This window comes from Nilaparvata lugens, chromosome 7, assembly GCF_014356525.2.
Source record: "Nilaparvata lugens isolate BPH chromosome 7, ASM1435652v1, whole genome shotgun sequence".
Lineage (NCBI taxonomy): Eukaryota > Metazoa > Arthropoda > Insecta > Hemiptera > Delphacidae > Nilaparvata > Nilaparvata lugens.
Genome location: NC_052510.1, coordinates 38,748,019 through 38,772,354, shown reverse-complemented (window position 1 = coordinate 38,772,354; position 24,336 = coordinate 38,748,019). Strand labels below are relative to the sequence as shown.

Here is a 24,336-nt window from a genome sequence, read left to right as displayed (position 1 = left end):
ACTTTGTCCAGTTTTTACTATAATGTGAAGAGGGGTGAACGCCTTCAGTCTCATGGGGTAAAAATAATGCTTGTTATCCAATTCATTCGTCAAAATTCAACAACTCTCAGGCATACATTCAGATAGAACTTCAACTATTCTCATTCCAAATATCTTGATTATGAAAATCCCGAGTTATTTATTTGACAATTTATTCACTTCTATTTCAGGTACAATCACTTGAAACTGCCATAACCGAGAAGTAATAAGAATTTGTTCTCGTTATGACACTCATAGTTTTTATTGTATAAATGGCATTCTAGCAGTTTCCAAAGAAAATGCTCCGAATAAACAATGATTGTTTAAAATAATAACTGTGTAGAATGTAGTTTTTAAATTAATATTTTTCTTCACCGCTACTTTCATATAACCCTCATTCTGCCTGATAGTCTGTTTCATTTTTTTTCTGGCGTAGTCTGTGATATCTCAAGAATTATTTCTAATATCAAGTAAAAAAATAATCAAAATCAAATACAATATAAATCAAAACCATAGAACATCAAGAAAAATTACAACTCTAACTTAGAGTGCGGGAGTTACCAACTTGTCAAAATTATCTGTTCAAATGTTACCGTTCACATACAATATCATTTACTCCACTCCATTGTTTCATGCTTCCTTGATAGGTTCAACATTCTGCTTGGGTAAGCTCAGTGCAAAGATTATAAGCATGTTTAAATCGTTTTAATTGGATATTTCTATTCATAATCGTTATTATTCAAATTCAGTTATCTGCCATGAACTGCAACTTTAACTAACCGAATTCATAGGTATTTTTTCCAAATAAGATTATTTTCATGTTATTCGTCATTCTACTGAATTTCCATTCAGTAAATTTGAATTATCTCGTCTCCATTAATTATTTAGAAATAATTCCATCTAATTACTGTTGACCTTCTTTTTGTGGATTGCTACTCAGTTTAAGGTGCATTTTTGATCTTTATATTGAGTTGATTCTGTTCCAAATTATTAGAATACATTGGTAGAATTGGATATCTTACTTGCAATTAAAAATTATTCTAATTATGCTCATCGAGCATGCTCTGTTGTATCAAATTGAGAACCAATCATATTTTTTTTGTATCTTGATCAATAAAAATTCAATTCTATCCAAATAACATTCTACTCTAGTCAAATGGTCATTTCTCAGGAAACAGCCCCGTAAGATTTTTTCTCGTCGGTTTTATATATATTTATAATATTTGAGTGGGTTATGGATAAGGAAATTTGTAGATTATGAATTGATAGAAAAGAGGAGATTTAAAATTAGAAATCAGAAAAGAATTAGACTAAAATTAGAAAATGGAATTATAGAATTGAATTGTAATGATTTTTTTTTATTGTAAATTTAATAAAGAGTTGATAGCTGTGAAATTTATTTTATTTTAATCGAAAATTTGCTGTAGAGTTGATAGCTGTGGTACTATGGCTGTCTGTTGAGACCAGGACTGGAAGCAGCTCCAACCACTCAAATAAAAGCCTATTCTTTCGTCTCGATATCTATGGAGGGGGTTGTGCTCCCTCCCACAACTCCCACTTGCCCCCGGTGGCAAGAACTTTGACTTTGAAGCATTGATCAAAGTTCTTGTTGTGCTCAAAGCCATGGGTAGGGAAGTATTATTTTTAAAGGAAGCCCTGTGTACATTAAAGGAAGCCCTTTATGTATATTCATATATTTTTATTTATATTATGATGCGCTGAATTCGTATCTGATATTCCGCGCTAGAGAATCTGACACGCCAGAGGGCGGCTTCACTCCTAGAAATCTTCAAATTTTGGGACTTTTCATTTTAAATTTTATCTGGAACACCTTGGTTTTTTTTGAGAGGAAGCATTTTGACAAAATTAACAACAAAATTTTCAATAAATTGAGTGGTCGCGCAGGCCTTTCTGATTTCTGAGTTTCCCAAAATTTGTCTATCTTATCAAATGTTACTATTGAAAAATCCTGACCAATCGTTTTGAGACTTTTTTTGAAAGTAAAATGTATTTTTGCAGGACCACATAAGCCAGGTAGCACAAGGCGTATGATCGGATCTCCTCGTCAGCTCGAGAATGCTGTTCCAACCAGTAAGAATCCTCACGGCGTTTGGGTCTAGTTCCAAGTGAAAACGTCACCTCAAATATCATCAATCATCTCTTTTTCAGTACGTAACAGAAAACTACCCATATCTTGGAAGAAGTGGACCATTTTAATATTTTTCTATAAGTACATTTGCGTCAAACTCTTGTGTTCCAGTAGAGTTTAGCATTTTTAATGCTACATCCACATGTTGGCCCAATAAAGACCAATGACGACCAGCGCCAGTGTGTGGATCGGTGGTTTGCCAGCACTGTCCTTCACAGGCCTACGTTGGGTTACCAGACTGGGCCAGCGACAGGGCCAACGTAATTATGGACTAGGCATTTCATCTTCTACCGGCCTAAAAACGTCACTCAAGGCTTAATATGCGAGTGATCGGAGATAAATAATTTTTATCTTCGCTTGTGCAACCGCCCGTTAGTCTAGAGGACTGTCGTCACATCTTTTATGCAAATTGAAATGTAACAATTGTATACAAGTATCCCCTGTTAGAGAGTTAGTACTTCTCTCTATTCTCTTCAAACGTTTGTTTTAACTATTCGTTATTCATTGTAAAATCAACTTGAAAATCTACTTTATACAATCAAGTCAAGTTTTTACTGAGCTCATTTCTAAATTAACTGCAATATTCCAATTTACTGGCTTCATGAATATAAAAATGTTGAAATATATTATATTTATTATTATCAAGTGCAATGCCTCTGAGGTATTATATAGAATATATATTAAATATATACATCAGATTCATCACAGGTTTTCCAAAGAGTAATAAAATTACTCGAAATTGATGGAGTTTGATTTAAAAATACCTGGCAGAAAGGTTATGAAGCAAGGCTTCTTTTTCTACAAGTATTATGTATCTCGATTATTTAGTTTTTTTGAGAACTCTTGAAATATCTAGTTTTTTCTAACTTTGGTATCAAATACCAATGCCAATCTGTATTATTAGTTAATGGTTCCAACTCACCTGGACATTATTGTCCTCCAATTATTCAATGTGTGTCAGTTAGATATGTGTTTTCGGATTTCGGATTGGCTTTAACAATAATGGTAATAATCCATTATATGACTAGTGAGAAGATAATTAATGCATCTGTTCCCTTGCCTGTTTAACTTGTTTTTGTGCTTAACATGATCATAAAGGTTTCAGTCCATCTCGAACTACTGTATTTCTAATTGATGATCAACCATATGAAACTGTTAATTATGGGCTTTGTATATTATGGGCTTTGTCTTTTTCGATCGAATCAATGATTGAATGGTAGAGAACGATTGGCGTAGGTTGTAGGCTACTCCAGCACTTATCAAGTGTAATTCACTGACATGATAAAGCAAGTGCTGGTACTTAGTACTCATAGTTCAGATTCAACTCAAAGCATTCAATTAAAAATGTTCTAGTTGATTATACTTTTCAACTTATTGGCAGAATAAGTTCTACTGCAAATAATTAAAATTGAGCGCCTTTTTTAAATTAATTAAGAATAGGTTATCGAGCTTAAGTTTTAAAGTTTAGAGTGAAGAAATCAAGTTGAATGTGTTCTAGTTCAGTAGGTTGCTTAGAAGAACTTTCAACCATTGTCAATTATTTTGTTCCTTAATAGAATATTGAATTTCGATTATTCAAACTTGTATAAAGTGCCATTTCAAGGAAGACTTCTAACTCAGTGTAGCTATTTATTTTGATAGCCTTTTAGATACTTTCCGATATTTGTTTTTTAATTATCAGTTCATAGAACAGTTTCTGATATAGCTATGTTATATCACTATTACTATTACTATTATACTGGTAGTTTTGTTTTACTTGGAAACTACTATCTTTTCCAGAATAACTTATACAATAATGTGAATTACAGTAATGCAACAGAATATTTGTACTGAATTTTCGAACGATCCATACATTTTCACTGTCACAATTTTATGAAAAAAATTCAAGTCTCAAATTTTATAGAGATTCTCTCACTCTTCATATTAGTTTGTAATTATAAGATATGTATTTATTGTTGTATAAATATTTCTCGTATCGAGTTTTATAAGTTAAAAGTCTATGTGAAATTGAAACTTTAAGATGTGTTCAAGAGAGTTCTAAACAGTTTTAGATGGAGCCGTTTAAATGCATCAAATTCATAAAATGTAAATTTGAAGATGATTTTGGATTTGACCTCACTATCGGATAACCCAATACAATCCATCTGCATTGATCTACATAACTGCACTCTCTCCTAAGAGTATCGTGTATAGAGGCCTAAATGTTTATAAAAATATAAGTACAAATTATGCTCTTCTAAAAAAAGATTCCACTTTTTTGTAACTTTATTAGACATTTTACATTTCCAAAAATTGGCAGTTTTTATGACCTTGATTACCTGGAAATTATTTTGTGTAGGGATGCTACCGCCAAGAATATCTTTGAAGAGTAGTAGATTCACGTGTTTTAACCCCTCATATAAGCTCTCTTTTTATACCAAAGCTGTATTGTTTTGTGGCAGAATTGTTTTGTAAAAATGAATTATGTTTTATTGTTCTGTTTGAGATTTATATGGTCTCAAATTATCAGTCTCTAAACGCACTTTATAACTACTTTCACTGTTTGCATATCATAAATTCTCACTTCAGCGCACTAATTCTTACAAACTTATAAACATATCTATTCAATTATCACAAACAACATAATCATCGGTATAATCAAGTCACCTTTGGAGTTTTTAATACTGAATAATGATTTAATAGTATTTACTTACACGTGTGTGATATATAGAACAATAGATTTGCAGTTAGAGTAAGTTTTGTTATTGTTAATTATTATTCATTGTTATATTTATTGCATGACAAGAGTGAAAAAAATAGTCTATTTATATTGTAAATATTTGTGTAACGTAGGCCAACCTAATGTTTCTCTATAGATCATAATTTACATAGTTTTTGGAACGTTTATATAATTATTTATTGAGTGTATTATAACCGATACCTCGGAAGTTTTAGTTTTGTATTGATTCTTATAACTGAATTGATAATATTTATTTTTGTGCTAACTTATTACATTTTATTATTTTATGCAATCGAGACTGCTGTGTTTTGTACTCAAATTGATTTTCTTTTAATGTGCATTTTTTATTGAGATAATATAAATTTCAATAAGAGCAATGTATTGTTGTACATTATTTTTGTCTCATTTCATTTGAGTGTCAGTTTGGAAAGGTGTGTTTCAGCTAACGTAAACTTTTATACTGTTAGGAATGCTAGGAATTGTGTAATAGTAAGCCTACAGCCTTAAGAAAATCTCAACATAGCAATATTTATGCTAAAAGCTGCAGAAACAACTGTTTGGAGTTTTAGCATAGAGAAACAATAGCATAAGTTACGCTATTGTTTCTCTATGGTTTTAGTTTATCTAGAGGTCTAAAGATGTACTCTGGCTCAAATAAAAATCATTGAATCACTGCGTTCAGACTTTGCGCCACGAACATGCGCATTTCGTTTTTTATCAGCTGTTGCTAAGCTTATTATATTTGCGTATTACCGTTTCTTTACAAATACAGATATAAACAGCTGATGAAATGCGCGTGTTTGTGGCGCAAATGTCTGTACACAGCTTAACAGGTAAAGGCTGAGAGATTTAGGTCAACATAATCTAGAAGATTCTGTTTAATTAGGTTTCAAATGTAAAAGGAAAGGAGATTAGAATTGCAATATGTTCAGTTGACAATATTTGGAATGATTTTGATGATTTTATTTAATAAATACAAATAACCGAAAGTTGAAATACTCGCACATTTCAGTTATTGCACTTACAAATGACACCTTACTTGTGTAATAGGTCTATTTTATGGGCTTGTAATGGGCCTATAGGCCTATTTAATAGTAGATTTTTTATCATTTTGAAAAAGTGAGTAAAGAAAACTTCAAGTTAAATGTTGTTTAATAATTGTGGTCCTCTACAAAAAGAGCTTTGCCTGACATTTGTCCATCGATTATTGTTGAATCAGATTGATACTGCCCAACTGAAGCTAAGCCATTGGCCATCGCTCTCTTCAAAAGAATTTGTTGAGCACACGCAATATTATTATCGTTCCCTTTCCAAGCATCAAGAACAGAAGCCTGTAGAGCACGGCCATAACTGAATGTCATTGTCCAAGGTGTACGTCCTTGTACTTTATTGATGGCATTAAGGTTAACCGTGGCTTCTTCCTCGCTTTGGCCTCCGGAAAGAAAGACTATCCCTGCCAACGCTGGCGGTACGGTGCGCAGGAGAGCGGTAACTGTAGCACAGGCAACTTGTTCTGGTGTCGCTTTCCGCGGAAAATCCCTTCCAGGAGTGGCCATGTTTGTTTTTAACAGACATCCCTCCAAAAACACTCCATGTCGGTTGAGGGCTTCAAAGACAGCAGCGTTCACAACCTCCAACACTTTCTGAGCTCTGCAAAGGTCGTGCTTGCCATCGGCCAGTACCTCAGGCTCTACTATGGGAACCAGCCTACTCGCCTGACAAACCACTGCGTATCTGGCCAGAATATTTGCCACATCAGCTATTGCTTGCTGCGACGGTGTTGTCGCTCCAATTTTCAACGCACATCGCCATTTAGCAAAATGTAAGCCATACTGCTTGTACTCTTCACAGCGTTCTGCCAACTTATCAAGTCCTTGCGTTGAAAACTCGCCATCGGTACCAAATAACGGAACCAGTCCCTTGTCAACCTTTATCCCTGGTATTATATTACGATCCTTCAATAACTGGATGAGGGGGACGCATTCTGATTTCTGATAGACTGTATCATGGAACAAAATTACACCCGATATATATTCTGATATACTTGGATCAGCAGAATATAATAAATGGCGATAACGGAGCCTGTTTTCCTCATTATTCTCCACATTTATTTTTGCAAAATGCTTACCTATTGAAGCAACTGATTCATCTGAAGCTAGTATTCCTTTTCCTGGTGTCAAGAGTGATTTGGCTATTGTTTCCAGTTCATCTTGTATGTCTTGGCTGGGAAATTTTGAATAGTTTCTCATTGTTCTTGTTTTAATTAATATACGAGAATAATCATTTACAAAAAAATGTCAAACTCAAGTGAAGTTAGAATTTCTTATCCAAACAACTGTCATTACAAACTCAAGAATTGCAGCTGATGAAATTAAATATAATATGAAAAAATAATACCGGTACAGTGATGTTTAAAAGGTATAACGCTACTCATCTGATCAGAGTTTTTCATGGTCGATTTTATTTTGCGTGATGTCTAACTTTCCCGGTTTCCATCTCTTATGCAACTCATATTCTCTTATAGGGGATAAAAAATAAATCTTATAAAATGCTTATCTCACTGACTGATTCACTCACTAATCACGATTTCTAAAAATATATACTGGATGGATTGAAATATTTAGCGGTTTCCATAATTTTCACCAACTCTGTATAATTTATCAAAAGTTTATTTATTTACATGAATAGAAAAATTACAACAACATATAGAGGCTTACAGCTTTATGCCAAAACAAGCCTCATTGAAAATCAATTGTTTACACAAACTGAAACTAAATTAGTAAGAAAGAAAAAAAACTAAAAATAGCAATAAAAATAGTTTGGAAGAAAGTTTATAAATAGGAAATAACACAAGACACAATAGAAAAAAGACTAAAGAAAAAAAAAGGCAAATTGAAAAAAGAGAATAGGTAGCAAGCCTATTATAGAAGAAGAATTTGAATTTTAAATTTTTATGGTCTGAAAATTGATTAAACATTTATAATTTAAGAGCTTGATAACATTGTTCACTAAAATTGCGCAAATTATCAGCGAATATATCTAGAATCGTATTCAAAGAATTGTATTGAAAAGTTGCGTGTTTTAAAGATTACAATACCGTAAAACAGTTCATGAGCGAGTATCGAACTTTGTTCATGCCTAGTTTCTATTCTGACAATATCACTAGTAGTTCTGTGAACAGTAGACCTCGTGCAGTTATAACGACGTCCCAAACCATAAGCACATCCACACTGATACACTAACTATTTATTTGATCAGATCATGCTTACACAAGATTTAATTATCATATTACGCTTTCCGGAATTTAGCGCAAGAAAACCAGAAGACATCTAGGCGCCCAGACGAGTTGTTATAAGTTCTTTGCATCCTATTTAATAGTGCATATAAATTGCATTCAATGAGGCATGCTATTTATAGTGTACACAGCTGCTAATTTTTTTACCAAGTTACATTGAGATTTTGAATCGCATGCGTCATGGCATGCAATTTATAGTCAACTCGACAGCTGATTTATGATGAATAATTGTAGCCTATAGTCTGATTTTCACTCTAATATTGACGTATGAAGGAGGCTCCTTTTTCCTTTTATATTATCCTTGAAATGCAAAATTTCAAAAAACCTTGTATATACGTCGACGAGCAATTTAAAAAGGTACATAGGCCTACCTGTCAAATTTCATGAAAATCTATTACCGCGTTTCGCCGTAAATGCGCAACATAAACATTTAAACATTAAGAGAAATGCCAAACCGTCGACTTGAATCTTAGACCTCACTTCGCTCGGTCAATAACAGCACGTCGAGCTGAGCGATTTTTACAACTTTTCGCCAATTGTTTTCGTTTTAGCGCAAACTGCAAGAAAGATGTCATATATGACTGACATCATAGACCCTAATTAAGTTATAGTGACCTAGTTATAGCACCTAAATAAAAATGTATATAAGTAATAACCAAATCCCTCTTATTTTTTTGGTATTTTCAGAAATCTGACTTTTTGGGGATGCTAGATCCAAATCTGAAACTTCCATTTTTATTCATAAGAAAGTTAGAATTTAAGAAGAAAAAGATGAGTAATCAATTGCGAAATCTGAATCCGAAGCAACACGTTTTACGTTTTGCATCACATTGGGCTGGCGCATTTATTGTTGTAGAGGAACTGCCACAAAGTATTATCTTTCATTCTCTGTGGAACTGCCGAGTTGAAATGTTGTAGACCGTTTTCATTTCTACATGTTTGTCATTCGGTCTCTATAGTGAGGTCCACGTTATAGGCGGCTAATGGCAGTGGAGAAAGAACAACGTCTCCGATCTTAAGCCTTCTATAGACGGTAGCTGATAGAGGTTTATTGATCTAATATTAACGGTTCATTCTTGTTTAAAATTATCAATATTATATTTTATTAAGCATGAAATTAATTAATTTTTTTCAATAATTTCATAATAAATTTTCATAATTAAAATAGCATATGTTGTTAATTAAAATTATGAATTCTACTTTGTTATAAGACGATCTGGCAACAGAGCAAAGCGAGAAAGAGATAGCGCTATCCGCTTTGTTGAATGGTAGACAAGGATACCAATACCATTGCTAATCAAACACTGCCATTATTACATAACGTGGACCTCACTATGGTGAGGTCACAGGGTTGCCGAGTCCCTACATTTGACTCCATTTTGCCACAGACTGTACTAGTGAAGGTGAATGTGTGGCTTGTGAGCAAGCCAACTTATCAGAATGGCCGAATTGTAGGAAATATTTCATTTGAGAGTTATCATCTCACACATGATTTTAACCTGTATTTAAAATGTTATTAATTAAAATAACAAACTCACCAAAATAAACATTTATTCATTGAAATGGGCTCAAGTTGTAAAACGAAAATAAACAGAAGTTTATGAATGAGTTAGGAGAGTCTTATTTTGAAATATAAGATATCCTACAATAATTTGTTGAAGGGATTTGATATCCATATCCTGTGTAGTATTTTCCTGTATAGTATTTTCTGAAACCCAACCGTCACCCATCCTGAAGCCCCAGGATCAAGGGCCTACTCGGCCGACAGTATCACGCCAGAGCGCACCTCTCGTACACCTGAAATTATTAGGTATCGCATCGAAAGCAATGGGTACAGAATGTGTTTGTTCGCATCAAAACATGTCAACTTGTGGACAGCATACCGAAAAAACGGGAATGATTCAGATCTCCAAATTTTGCACATAGATTCTAAAAATATCAATTTCGTTGCACCTCGAAGCCCAAATTTCAATTTTCCTTCTAGATTTCTCAGAAATAATGTCAAAGTTTCATTTATGGAACATCATAATAATTATGGCATACCTATTGTTGTAGAATTCGTTTGTATAAAGGAGCTCATAGAGAAATTGATACGCTGGTAACAATGTATAGCAATATGATGTGTTTCAATACTGTACAGGAAGCTCATGTTTTGATACAGGAGTTTTGATACAAATGCTGGCAGTTTATTACCGGTACAGCGATTGTGATAATATTATATTATTGTGAGTTGTTAAGTTTTAAGTAACAACCTATTGATTCTCAATCTTTCAAATTTTCAAAAAGCTGTTTCAGTAATACGATATTAAACACAGAAAATCATCTACCCAAAGCAGGGAACCCACTATGCCGTCACCGTCAGGCACCGTCCAGCACCGACCGGTACCGTCAGTCACCGCCTTCACCGTAATTTTTCCGGCGATAACCCACTTACCCGTCTGGTTAGCTCCGTCAGAAACCGGAGCTAACCAGAAGAAATGCATCAGTTGCGATGGATTGCAACTTTTCATCAGACGAGGGATTGCTAGTAATAGCCGCAGCATGTGCTGAAGAAGAAAAGATACAGAAACGGAGGAAGCATAGGTACTGGGTGCACGAAATCTTCAGAAGAAGAAACGAATTTCTATTATTTTCTATCAAATGTACGAATACTTCTCAATCAACAAATTGCTGAATGTAAACCAATTTGGTTTCAGACCTGACTGTTCAACTGCAATGGCCGTTGAAAAACTAGTCAACTTCATCCTGGATGAGTTTGAAAAGAGAATGGTTGTAGGGGGAAAAATGCTAGACTTGAGTAAGGCTTTCGACATTATACCACATAATATTCTCTGTAGAAAGCTTGAATACTATGGGGTCAGAAACAAAGAGCTTAAATTGATCGAAGACTACCTTAGCAATAGATATCAAATTGTTAAACTTAATGATGAAAGATCTGAAGCAAAGAAAGTATTGGCTGGAGTGCCGCAAGGTTCAGTCCTTGGACCTTTTCTGTTTTTGGTCTTTGTTAATGATTTTAATGATAATGTACCTTGTTTTTCTGTGCTATATGCTGATGACACCACCATTCTTAGTGCCAACAAGAGTGTAGACAATGTGGTGGACAGTTTAGATGCATCAATTGCAAGTTGTAAAGAGTGGTATAGTGCGAATTGCATGGTTCTCAATGAGGGAAAGACAGAAAATATAATTTTCACACTTAGAAATAACTTAAACGATATCCACCAAACATGTATGAAACCTGTCAAACTATTAGGCATTGTATTGGATAGTAAATTAAGCTGGTGTAGTCACATTGAGCACTTATGCAAAAAGCTATCAAGAGTCATTTTTCTCTTAAGAAAACTAAAATCCTGCGTTAGTTGTGATACTTTGATTCTTACTTATTATGGTTTGTTCCACTCGCAACTAAACTATGGTCTTAGACTTTGGGGTAATAGTAGTGAGGTGAAAAAAGCATTTGTATGGCAAAAAAGAGCTATTCGTTGTATTGCTGGTTTGAAGAGTCAGGAAACATGTAGGAACAGCTTCATAGATTTGAATATAATGACCCTTCCATCTATGTATATCTATGTCAATTTAATATATGTAAAAAAAAATATGAAATTTTTCCGGCGATAACCCACTTACCCGTCTGGTTAGCTCCGTCAGAAACCGGAGCTAACCAGAAGAAATGCATCAGTTGCGATGGATTGCAACTTTTCATCAGACGAGGGATTGCTAGTAATAGCCGCAGCATGTGCTGAAGAAGAAAAGATACAGAAACGGAGGAAGCATAGGTACTGGGTGCACGAAATCTTCAGTAGAAGAAACGAATATGGTGAATTTCATCATTTGTTTGACGACTTGAAAAAAGACGATGCTAAGTTATTTTTATATTTCCGCATGACTCCAAAGAAGTTCTACGAATTGCTCGAGTTACTGAAATTCCCAGTGAAACACAGTAACTTCCGTGAGGTCATTGGTCCTGAGGAGCGGCTGGCCTTGACACTGAAGTAAGTAAATTTATAAATGTCATGTTACTTTTTCATTTGATTTTTTAGCGATTTCATTTACGTTTGTCGTGATAACTATTATCACTAGTATTATACAGGAAGGGATACTCCCTAATAGCCTCTATCAAGATTTCGTCCGTACTCATCAAAGGCGCACTACAACAAAACACTGGCGATGTGACTTCACTGATAGTTGAATGTCGACTGGAAGAATGATAAAAAAACGGACCGGCTATCCGGCAAGAATGCCCCAAACAGCAATGGTGGCTGACGGTGACTGACGGACATGGTTGTGGCCGGTGACGGACGGGTATAGTGGGTTGCCGTTCGTTTAAAACAATCCGAAGCAATGTTGCCGGTACGCAACGGTGACGGTCGGTGCCTGACGGTGACGGCAGAGTGGGTTCCCTGCTTAACTTACCATACAACACTACCGGCGCCAGTACGAGTAGTAAGTTAAGTTATGTTATAAAAGTATGTAAGAGTTTTGATTTTAAATAAAATCAATACAATAATATATCCAATTAGCCAACATACAATATTGTTCCACTGACAAATTCCTAAATCCGTAAAATATTAACAACTTTTTCTTTAACATAAGAGATTTATTTCACATATGATGAGGTTGGGTACCGTATGTACTGAAATCTGATTATCAGGAACGAAAATTTGTTGAACCCAATTGAAGAGCTATATTATACAGCTTTTTGAACAAACATTTAAAATAATATGTGTCGAATTATTTTGAACAAAGTGCTATAAATAAACATTTTCCATCTATTTTGGTGACAAATTCAATACAGAAAACCCAACCTAAAATCTAATAGCATACCGTATTTGAATATTGCCAGAATTTTTTGCAATTTATTTGTATCACTTCACAAATAGATGCGAAATTGATGAATATCGTTATGAATTATCAGACAGAAACAAATTTAATAATTCTTTAAATGAAATGCAATCTATTTATTTTCATTCTTATCACTGAAAAGATACTGAAGCAAAATAAGAGTAAGGATAATGCAATGAGAGTTATAACATCGTTACAAGACATTAATCTCAGTAGTCGTGACATAGTGGTAAAGCACTCAGCTTTGAAGCAAAAGATTCTCTGTTTGAATCCTGAAATTTAAATTTTTCTTTGTTCTTAATTTTTTCCCTGGAAATGTATTATTATAAATTATTTTTTGAAGGAAGTTGTTTTCATTATGATTGAACTTTGACTTCATCAAATAATCTTTTAATTCAAATAAAATTTAATGTAAAATTCTGCAATCAAGCTAATTAATAAATTATTAATCTATATGTATGAAAATGAATGTCTGTGTGTTAGTTTTTATTTGTTCCCTATAGACTTAAAAACTACTTGACAGAACAGCATGAAATTTTGGGGATATGTTGTGTGAATATTGATGGGGATGATTTCTGATCATACATTTTTATTAGCAGCTTTAATGAAGGATGTAAAATTTTCAATGTTTCTACAAATAGTCAACTCAACGTTTCCACACCTTTAACAGTGGGGAGAAAGATGCGTACTTCTGCTTTGTTCACCTCCTAACTGGTTTCAATTGAGCTGCAAAGCCAAAACTTATGTTCCACACACCCCTTCAAATTTCATTGTCAAATGATCGATTGTTGCAACAGTGATTGTTTAACATCCAACATTTATTAAAGCTGTTATAACAATGGAAGGAAAACTTTGAATTATGAAATAATACATCAAATTATAGATAATTTAATGTTTTACAAAGCTAGTAGGTAAACGTTATGCCAATTCCAATATTCATGATTTGAAATTTCATGTATAACATATTTTCTTGTGATTAATTGTAATTTTCTTATTCAACACAAATAGGCCTACTGAGATTATTTGTGATAGTTTCAGAATTGTAAAAAAATCTGGTACCGGTAGCTAAAACATTAATTTATTTTTAATTCAGTTTACATTAGTTTGGATCTATTCACCATCTGAGACAATGAAAGTCCATCGCGTTGGAACAAAATGAGATGTTTTTTGACTTAATTGGTCTCCTCACGGACACGACAAACTGGTTTTGCTCAGATTTGTTGCTAGCCCGATTTGTCGCTTTGACGGGAGATGCAGAAATGAAAAACGAACGAGTCTGTCACTTACTGCATGCACACGACAGACTGGGACTACTCAGGTGTTTAACCCAGCTTGTCGTCGAACCACTTTATCCCGTTTTAAGGCTGTGAGTTTTGAGTGTAAACCGGCCTTTTTTGGTTTATCTTCAATCTTTTCGATTTTGTCTTTGTGTTTTGTGTACTTATTAAGTCATTTCAAATAGTTGGCATACTGTAACTTTTTAATAACTTTCTGATCAGTTGTTTCTTAATATGTTTATCAATCATTCATTGTGTTGATTATTTATTATAAACATGTGTCATTGGCTCGCTGCCAATCAATTTCTATGGTTAGTGTAAAACAAAGTTGAATATTTTTGGTTATGGTTTGGATTTTTTGTACGTTATTAATTTTAATACTTACTCTTTCCCTAGCTTATTTTATGATATCTTTTGATGATAGAATGTTTGTGTTTTAGTAAAATTAATGTTTTTAAAGTTGATAGTTATTTAAATTGCAGGATAGGTTAGTTTTCTAGAGAAAGCCGCTAGTCACCGGTTATGATGTTCTTATTGAAAAACTCCAAGTGGATTTAAAACTACTAATCGGAACTTGCTGCATCAGTTTGGCCTCTCATCCATCTTAATATTAAAGCAACAAAAGCATACAAAATGACGGAGGTAAGTAACTCTATTAACAAATTATTCTACACCAACTTATAGCCTATATTTTATTTTACTTTTATTTAAGCCGTAAATAGGCTTAAATTCTAGGCTTAATAGAATTTCATATTATATTCAAACTCAAATTGTTAGGTAATTAATTTTTTATGAATTTATTGGCTAACAACCGATCATATTGGATGCATGGGGTGGCATGTACATGCAGGTGTGTTTAAGCTTCCAGTGCACGCGAGATGACAAAGAGAAACAACATCTGAAAAGAGCCAGACATCTTTAGTTGATTCTGTAGCCTGCTACTGAGAGGGAGGTGAGAGAGATTAATATTGACGAGGTTAGTATACGTGTACCGGTGCTGGAATAGATGAGATATCTTGCAGTATACTTGAAGATTGTAAACATATAATCGACAAGTCTCTAACTATGATTATAAATAAGTCCTTTGAGACTGGCGTATTTCCAGGACAATTGAAGTTAGCCTATCAAAGCTTGTTCCAATTCCTAAAAATAGTGAAACAAAAAATGTTAGAAACTACAGACCTGTTGCAGTGCAAAAAATTTTGAAAATATTTTTCTGAAAAGATTTTCTATCTTTATTGCAAGAAACAATATATTTATTTCTCAACAGTTTGGATTTAGAAAAGGCCGGTCAACATCAGATGCAGTCTTTGGACTGTTGATCAACATTTACGAGAATTTAAATGCTAAGGGAGAATCAATGAGTCGGCGGAAGTGAGTTGCTGTTCACGGACGACACAACTCTTGTTGGGAGAGGATCCTCGCCTGCAGCTACCACCCTTTGCTAGGGTCCTTTGCTAGTGCAGAACGCTGGTTTCAGGAGAACAAGTTGTTGCTCAACATCGGCAAGGCACAGAATATCATGTGCACTCTGAGAAACCACTTTAATCATTCATTGAATAAACCGGTGTAGCTTCTGGGATTTAACATCCATTCAAAGTTAACATGGAGTGCTAATGTGGATGCTGTATGCAAAAGATTGTCTCGTGTGGTCTACCTGTTGAAAAGATTGAGGTGCTTGCTGATTGAGGAGCATTTGATTATGGTCTATTATTCACTGTTCCATAGCCACATTATCTATGGTATACTGCTGTGGGGACACTCTTCACACTGTCAGAGTATTCTTGTGTTGCAGAAGAAGGCAGTTCGGATATTGTCATCCAGTTGTCATCTGGAGCACTGAGGCCACTCTTTGTCAGATTCGGGATTCTTACAGTTTTTAGTCAGTTCATCTTTGCTTCCCTGGTTGGTATTAGGAATACCAATCTGACAGTGAATATGAGGGGGTTGCAGAGTGCCTACTCACTTCGAAATGCTCTCGAAGTCAATGTTCCTCGATGTAGGCTAAGTAAGGCTCAAAACTGTTATCCTAATATCGCTATTAAAATGTTTAACATGCTACCTCCATCTGTGCGTCATTTGAGTGACACTGAGTTTAAGAGGGGACTCAAGTCCTGGCTGCGTGCCAGACCATACTACTCCTTGAGTGAATTGAATTTTTTCAGGAGTCTATAGTTGATATTTAGTGGCCATCACCGTGTTTAGCCATCTATGCCATTATGTTTTATTTTTTGATGTAACAGTGTTGTCAAAAACTTTTGTGTGAAATTGTATATTGACGTGATGACCTACCCAGCGCATCTGGCTGGCTAATGGTCCTACGAATGAAGATTTAATGTGTGTACTCTATGATATGACAAAGGCATTTGATCTTATCCCTCATGAGAAGTTGATAAAAAAGCTGCAGGCTCTGGGCGTAGAGGGTATGGCTTTGAAATGGATTACAACTTATCTATCAAACAGAAAACAGTCGGTTTGTGTGAGACATGTATGGATAGCTTGACAAAACAATATTGTTGTAAAGCCTTGGATGTTTCAAGTGCAGGAGTTACTCAAGGTTCGAATTTGGGACCAGTGGTCATTCTTCTCTATCATTAGAATGACGTCTGAAACAATTACAGAAGGAAAAATATGGATGTTTGCTGATGATACGTAAGCTACCTGACCCAGGATCAAACTGATGAGCAAATTAGAACTAGAACGCAAAGAGGGTTGCAAAAAATGCAGGGATGGTGCGCAAGTAAACAATTATTACTAAATAGAGGCAAGACAAACTGTTACTCAAACTGCTTACTATTCGCTGTTTACTTCGCACCTGCGATATGGGATTGTTGCCTGGGGAGCTGCACCCCAAAACTGTCTTGACCAAATACTTAGAATAAAAAAAAAGGCAAAAGAACAATTTTTCAAACGAATGTAATTGAGCACTGCAGGCCTCTGTTTCTGGAAAACAAAATTTTTACAGTAATATCTATATACATCTTGGAAACTATAATACTAGCAAAAAAACTCAAATCCACCTTTAAGAGGCAATCAACATAGCTGCAACACAAGAAATAAGACCAATATGAATATCACTCGGCACCGACTAGATAAATTTCGAAGATCTCCAATTTGCACAGGATCACGATTCTTCAACCTTCTCCCGCTACATCTCAAAACTATTGAGAGCAAAAAATTATTTGTCTCAGAATTAAAAAAATACTTGATTGTAAGGCCGGCCATATTATGCAGTTTCTGAATACACAGAGGAACATACTTTACAGCACTTGCGAAAATAAACTATTAAGATTTGACAATTAGATTATTTATATTAAAAATAAATAATTTTTTTTATTTATATCAAATTTTGATATTGAGATTAATAATAAAACTTGACAATTCCCCGGTCAATTGACTGTGGCGAAGAACTGAAACTGAACTGAAATATAGTTAAGTTCTACAATCGAAATAAACCTGACCACTCACCACTGCTTAAACTGGACGGCGTTAATATTCCGGATTAATTGGGACCGGACCCCATCCGGATTATCAAATTATCCGGATTATCGAAATAACGTTAAAAAACGGTCAGCACGCACTATTCAAGAAACAAAGCTGATAAAATTGCACATACAGTATTCAATTATTGGTAGGTAGACCTCCACCTTCGACGACCACTCCCTTTCTCCTCGTTTCGCGCCATTCTCCCGTTGCCCGCTCTAAAGTAAGGAGCTTAGCGCCGAGGACAGAAGGTACGAAAATTTTATTTCTTGCCAGAGATGAATCCGGATTATTGACGGTCCGGATTTTTGAGGTCCGAATTATCGACGTTCTACTGTAGGTGAATCCACAAAATACCTTGGAATCACAATAAATATTAACCTTCGATGGCTTTAGCACATTGAAAATGCATCAGTTAAATTAACTTCAATTTGCTACATGATTCGTAGACTCTTGCCTATTGTAGACAATGACATTTTAATGAATGTTTACTACGGTTGTTTCAGCAGTATTATGAGCTATGGCATAACAATGTGGGGTGGAAGCACACTGGCCAAAAGAATTTTCCTATTACAAAAGCGTATTGTACGAACAATTTGTAGAGCACCATTCCTAGCATATTGTAAACCACTATTCCAACAATTAAATATATTGACTTTGTCAGCAATGTTGATTGTGGAATCGGCGGCCATGATGGTGAAGAGGAAGCCTGAATTGTTTGTGAGGAATGAGGAAATAGATCAGCATAACACTCGCCAAACACAGATGATCCACGAGCCATGAGCAGGTGACATCAACCCTAGCCAGCAATGGGCCATCTATAACAAGTTTCCGGTAGCATCACAAGCATAAAGAGAGAGGACAGATTCAAGAAAGCATTCAAGAGCTATCTGTTAGCCAATCAATCCATACTACTCGGTAGAAGAGTATCTACAGAGTGACGACCACGATGCAGCAGCGTTTCCAGTGGGCTAACTACAAGTATCAAGTACTAGGCCTGTACACTTACACTAAATGCGTACAATTGTTGGTGGTATTCATTGTGCAGCAACAGACAAGTCAAAAGGTCACAACGTGTTTCTATGGCTCTTTTCAAATTTTGTTCTCCATCTACACGCATGGTCTTGCTTGCACCTGCACATAAGTACATATAATGTGATCATACCATTGAGTGTAGTGTATGGGTAAACGCTTCATCTCAGCTATTATTGGACATAAAATATATTTTTAATTTTATTTTCAATCAAAAGAGGACAGTAAAATTGTTTGCCTAGTTTTAACTACTAGCCACGTATAGTGCCTGTTTTATATGAGGTCACCAGTTGGAAACCAATGAGCCACCAGTAGTTAATTAAAGCAAGCTTAGTCTGTTTCTTTGTTCTTAAGTTGAGTGTAAATGATAAATAAATAAACAAGAACTTATGCCTCACGACATGCTGGACACTTTACTTCCTACGTTAGACTTTGGGCTAGTATATATTAGACCACTAGTGTGTCGCCAAGTATCTGTGCAAGTCGCGAGGCATTAGTTCTGGTTGCGTTCTCTACACTTTGTTTACCAGCCGGATTGCCAGATTCTGGCAGCTGGCTACTAGATCCTGAAGCATGAACATGTTTCACATACAGAAGTTGATAAAGTAAGTGTGCTGCAGCCCAATGGGGTATCATCTACCCCAATTTCTCCTTTGCTTGGGATTGTGCAACAATCTTTTGGAAAATTATGCAGTTTGAGCCCCATTGTAAACCTCAACCGAAGTTTTCCTTCTTCAGATGAGACATGAGATAGCACATGACAACGAGAATTTTGCTATTGGCAAGATATTGGTTTGACATTTTGAACGTATTGACCTCGAATCAATCTCTTCATGGAGAGATGTAATTAGACACCACGTTCAGAAAATTCTACATTTAAAAATGAAATTCATTGTACCTTGAGAGTCTCAGTACACTTGCCTGGTATTTCGTCTGATCTTTTTACTACCATTAATAGATGGTTATGTTTCTTGTCCATTTTTAGGAAGTGCAGAGGCATTCTGTCCACACATTGGTGTTTAGATCATTGAAACGGACTCATGACATGTTCATTTCAAATCAAGGCACGTTGCCTGCTATTGATGAGACTGCGTAAGTATCTTGCATTCAGATTTACCCTTATTAATGTAGAATTGTTTGATCATTTAAATCTACAACCTGAATAAGCTTTAATAAGTGAATTAATTCACTTTTTTGAAGAAGTTGAGAAAGTCTATGTAGAAGTGCACAAAGGAGAAAGTCAACTGTAGAAATGCGCTACTGCGCTGTTTGTTGGTGCCAAACAATCACTCTTCCTTCACTCTGTGCTTTTTGTCAGTAGAATGTGTCTATCCTGTTTGGAGCCGTTAGTCAAGTCATTACCATCATTTAGATATTAAGGCAGTGCGCCTGTTGCGCTGTATATATTTATATTTTTTCCAGTTATATTTTTTCAATATTTCTTGATTTGGATACTAATACTATCAAGTTATCAAAATAAAAAAGTTTTTAGGCAAAAATTTTTGGTTAGGCCTATTACATTTCCAGATATGAGCCTAAAGCTCAAATTTTTAAAACATAATTTCAAATTCGGTGAGAGATAAATTCATGAAATTTTGACGATACAAATTCCTCACGATAATGTTGATTCAATCATGATGAGTTTTCTCTAAATTTCAATTTTCGTGTAAGTTATTCAATTTTAAAAAAGTAACTTAAATTAAGTTATTTTTTTTAAATGAATAAGTTTTCAAAAATAAATATTCTCAGGAAAAAAATAGGCTATTTGTTCCATCAACAATATACGTGACTATGAAAAATGTATCCTCAAAATTTTATTAATTTATCTATTACAGAATTAATTTTTGAAATAATCGGGTTTTAAAAATTTAAGCTTTAGGGGTTCAAATCTCAAAAAGTACCGTAATAATCAGAAAAATTCTAAGGAGTTCTGAGGAATTCTCCTTTTTCATTTCGATAACTTGATAGTATCCATATCGAAAAACATTAAAAACTATCACAAGTAAATAGTTTTTTTAGCCTGTTGCAAGCCTTAAGAATCAATCGGCACAATTTGAGGCAGATAGAATATTTTCAACCCTTGGTGTGTATGCTACATTTTTCTTGGCCAGAGTGCAGTGTTCAACATATACTAATGCAGTGTTCACGATGAATCTGAGGTCTGGAATGATTGAAAGGAAAAAGAAAGTGAATGAAAAAGTCTGGATTTATTGGGTATAATTTTAGAATAACACATGATGAACAATATTAGTATAGAATAAGAACAATAATGTAGGTAATACACGTGAGATCAAAACAGATCCATGCTGAACCATGAGATATAAATATGCTTTATTATAAGATGGCAGTGACTGACGGATACTGGTTGTTACTGTACTTTTCAAACGCGTTGTACTCTCCACTGGGTCTGTCATTCAACTAACGGCTATAATGAGTTGAGAGCGTAGAAGAAAAGGTACTGAAAGGGAGGTATAAGTACCCTACATAGGTTGACCATAATTCTCATTCAAAAATTGGAAAGTGTCTGTCAGAAACTGCATACACATCAAGGGTTTGCACTGCGACTGTGTGTAATGATGTAACCTACTAAAATTCTGCATAGCATAAGCATACACTCTATAAGATATTTCTGATTTCAATGACAAATCTGATATAACCGTGTTTGTTTGTTAATTTTTCCTGTAGATTAGGAGTATAGGAAATTATCAGGATGTAAAACAATAGTAAAAAAAAGAATCTTGACATATTCTCATAATACAAACTCTTGCATACACTTTCTTACATACATTTCTAGAAAGTGGTAGACACTTTCTATCAATTACATCAATTGTTGAATTAGATGTATACTTCAATTTTGTTCTACTGTTAGGCCTATTTAGCATGCAATCACGTGTCACGATCGAACGAACTATTATTTTCAATTCTACGTATTACACAAAAGTTTCATCAATTTAAGCGAGATTCTTCATCAGATGCAAGCTTTTTTGAAAGATAGAATCGAAAACTAAAGCAACGTTTCCACCAAAGTTGTTAACTTTTTTTCAACAAATTGCGACAATATGTTGCCTATTTCTTGAAAAGCATAACGACATTTTAACGTCAACTTGTGGAAATCCTTGTTTTCAACAAAATATTATTTGTGTCCCACTCAGTATGGTAAAACAACAGTGGTGTAAACGGAGCTTAATAATTATTTAACAATTTTGTCATTATAGATTTTTGCTCATATATTGCTTTTCAAATACTATTGCAGTGAAAAGTTGAAGAGGCTGGTGAAAGCACGTGATGGATACAGCCTTGTTTTTGACAAAGTGAAGCAAAATAAAACCATGAAGAAGCTTCAATCTGATATGCTTGAAAATTCTTCGGAAAATGGTAAGTGCACTCAATTTCTATTATATTTGCTTACAAACATCATGACATCACCTACAAAAGTGTTTTTTCATTCCGATCCTGTTAGTTTGAATTTTCTACCATGTTTTGTCTTAATCAATGCAACTGGATGGCAATCAAATCGATCGAATATTTTATTTAGGACATCATTTGAAGCAATGTTGGGACTTTTCACTTTCAAGGAGATATTTAGAGCGTATCATAATCCTGATTTACATTAAAAGAGTTTATTAAAACTAATCACAGCCATTACAGCCTAACTAAGGAACCTGTGTGACTTTCGTGATTTGATTGCTAGGTCAATTAATGTTGAGGCCTCATCATTTCTGAACTACTCAACTGATTAACTTGTAATTTTGCATATATTTCTTAATTTACTTCAAGATTTACTCTAAAATGTAATGAATTCAATCTATACTGTTGTGAGTCGGAACAGGCAAGGGCCTACACCTTGAATGAAAAAGGAAAAAATAAAATTCTAAGTAGCCCCACTAAATTAAATGAAAAGTATGTATCATTCATTGACGTATTGATTCAACCCCAAATTCATGAACGGTTAGTTTAATCTTCTTTTAAAACTTCAATTTTTGTAATATTCATTTATGTATTGTTTTAATATGGCAGGTATGAACAGTGAGAAGAAGAGCGACGCGTCGAACGCAGTGGTGCCGGTGGCAGCGAACACGGTGATGCCTTTGAATGCGTCGGCGTCGGGCAACGTCAACTCGTCGATTATCGCCGCCAGGAAAACACAGACCATGCCCAAGCCCAAGTGGCACCCGCCGTGGAAGCTGTACCGGGTGATATCGGGCCATCTGGGCTGGGTGCGCTGTGTGGCCGTCGAACCCGGCAACGAGTGGTTCGCCACCGGATCGGCTGACAGAGTTATCAAGGTAAAGCGACACCAACACTCGCATTTCACTTTTCATCAGCTGATACTATGCTTATTATATCTGTATTTGTACAGATATAATATGCATAGCGTCAGCTGATATTTATTTATTTATTTATTTATAATTTTTACATAGTAGCATTGTTCGGGAGAGATAAATTAAGGATACTCCTTGTACTATTTTTCTCCCAGATTTAGATAACATTTTGAAAGTCCGAAATAGGGTTATGGTTTCACTTTTCTAAAATTTAGTCCATTTTCACGAAAAAACAACGAAAACTATGAATTTTGACGGTTAAAAACATAATAAAAAACAAAAATATCACACTCAAATCACCATTAATTGGAACATTTTTGCGTGATTTGACAAAATTTAGAGCCAGAAAAAACACAACTCGATAATGAAATGATAAATAATGAAATGCGCTTGTTAGTGGCACGTTAGGCCGGTTACAGAGCTCGACCGACCGTCAGTGCGTACATCAGTCGCGCTTGTCTTTTCCATAGATATATTCCATGTATCCGTACAGGACTGACAGCACTCACGCGCACGGTTAGGACCATGCGTTTTATACAGCGTACGAATACCATCGGTCGAGCTCGTGCGCATGCGTTCCATCGGTCGACTGACGCGCTATTGAAACAAATAGAATCTTTCAGAGCTGTACTGATCAGTAGCCCGATCGCAACATAACCAATGTGCTGACACCTCTGCCCGATAATCAGCTGATATTGAATTGAAAAGCATAATGAATGAATTCAATAATAATTAGGCTATTAATAGTGTCATATTTGAACTCAGAGTTTTTATATACATTTCTTCAATTATTTCTAAATTTTGTATTGGAAAAATCATATATTATTAATATTATCTACATTTATTTGATCCGTAGCTTAGAGTGACTGCAAGTATTCCCAATGGTGATACAAGCTCGAAATAACTCATCAAAATTTCTTATGGAGATTCTGAGGTAGTTGAAAAATGTATTTTCACCCCAAGAAATGATGTATATAATGGTACTAAATTCCCTTTGAAATGCTCTTTGGGCGACCAATTCTTTTAATCTTTCGTTTACGAAGATAATAAGTTGCAATTAAACAATCTGTAAAGGTGTCCATTTTGTGAGTCAGAAAAACTGATGTATGGATGCATATGGTCAGGATGGTTCATACGCACTGACGGTCGGTCAAGCTCTGAATGAGTAAAACTGATTTATGGATGCGTATGGTCAG

The 24,336-nt window shown here is 34.9% G+C and overlaps 3 protein-coding genes across 6 annotated transcripts in view; 2 read left to right on the top strand and 1 right to left on the bottom strand.

The window, feature by feature from the left end:
* LOC111050190 (ras association domain-containing protein 8) overlaps window positions 1-5,263 on the top strand; it is a 30,556-nt gene extending 25,293 nt beyond the window's left edge. Inside the window, exons 10-12 of the mRNA XM_039431929.1 lie at window positions 210-242; window positions 1,519-1,645; window positions 2,038-5,263. Coding sequence (XP_039287863.1) covers window positions 210-242; window positions 1,519-1,645; window positions 2,038-2,138 — 261 coding nt within the window. The 3' untranslated portion in view covers window positions 2,139-5,263. The remainder of the gene's footprint in view (window positions 1-209; window positions 243-1,518; window positions 1,646-2,037) is intronic.
* Window positions 2,180-7,346, bottom strand: LOC111050191 (fructose-bisphosphate aldolase-like). Its single transcript, XM_022336465.2, has one exon. The coding sequence runs from the start codon at window positions 7,133-7,135 to the stop codon at window positions 6,038-6,040; it is 1,098 nt and encodes a 365-aa protein (XP_022192157.2). The 5' UTR covers window positions 7,136-7,346; the 3' UTR covers window positions 2,180-6,037.
* A 6,997-nt stretch (window positions 7,347-14,343) lies between these two features.
* The window catches only part of LOC111062098 (pleiotropic regulator 1-like), a 32,967-nt gene continuing 22,974 nt past the window's right edge, over window positions 14,344-24,336 (top strand). The window contains exons 1-5 of one of the 4 annotated variants that reach the window (XM_039432712.1): window positions 14,344-14,392; window positions 14,786-14,945; window positions 19,804-19,910; window positions 22,072-22,193; window positions 22,836-23,104. In XM_039432712.1, coding sequence (XP_039288646.1) covers window positions 14,937-14,945; window positions 19,804-19,910; window positions 22,072-22,193; window positions 22,836-23,104 — 507 coding nt within the window. In that variant the 5' untranslated portion in view covers window positions 14,344-14,392; window positions 14,786-14,936. Of the gene's footprint in view, window positions 14,946-19,803; window positions 19,911-22,071; window positions 22,194-22,835; window positions 23,105-24,336 lie in introns of all 4 variants that reach the window. The other 3 variants (XM_039432710.1, XM_039432711.1, XM_039432713.1) reach the window with 3 other exon arrangements.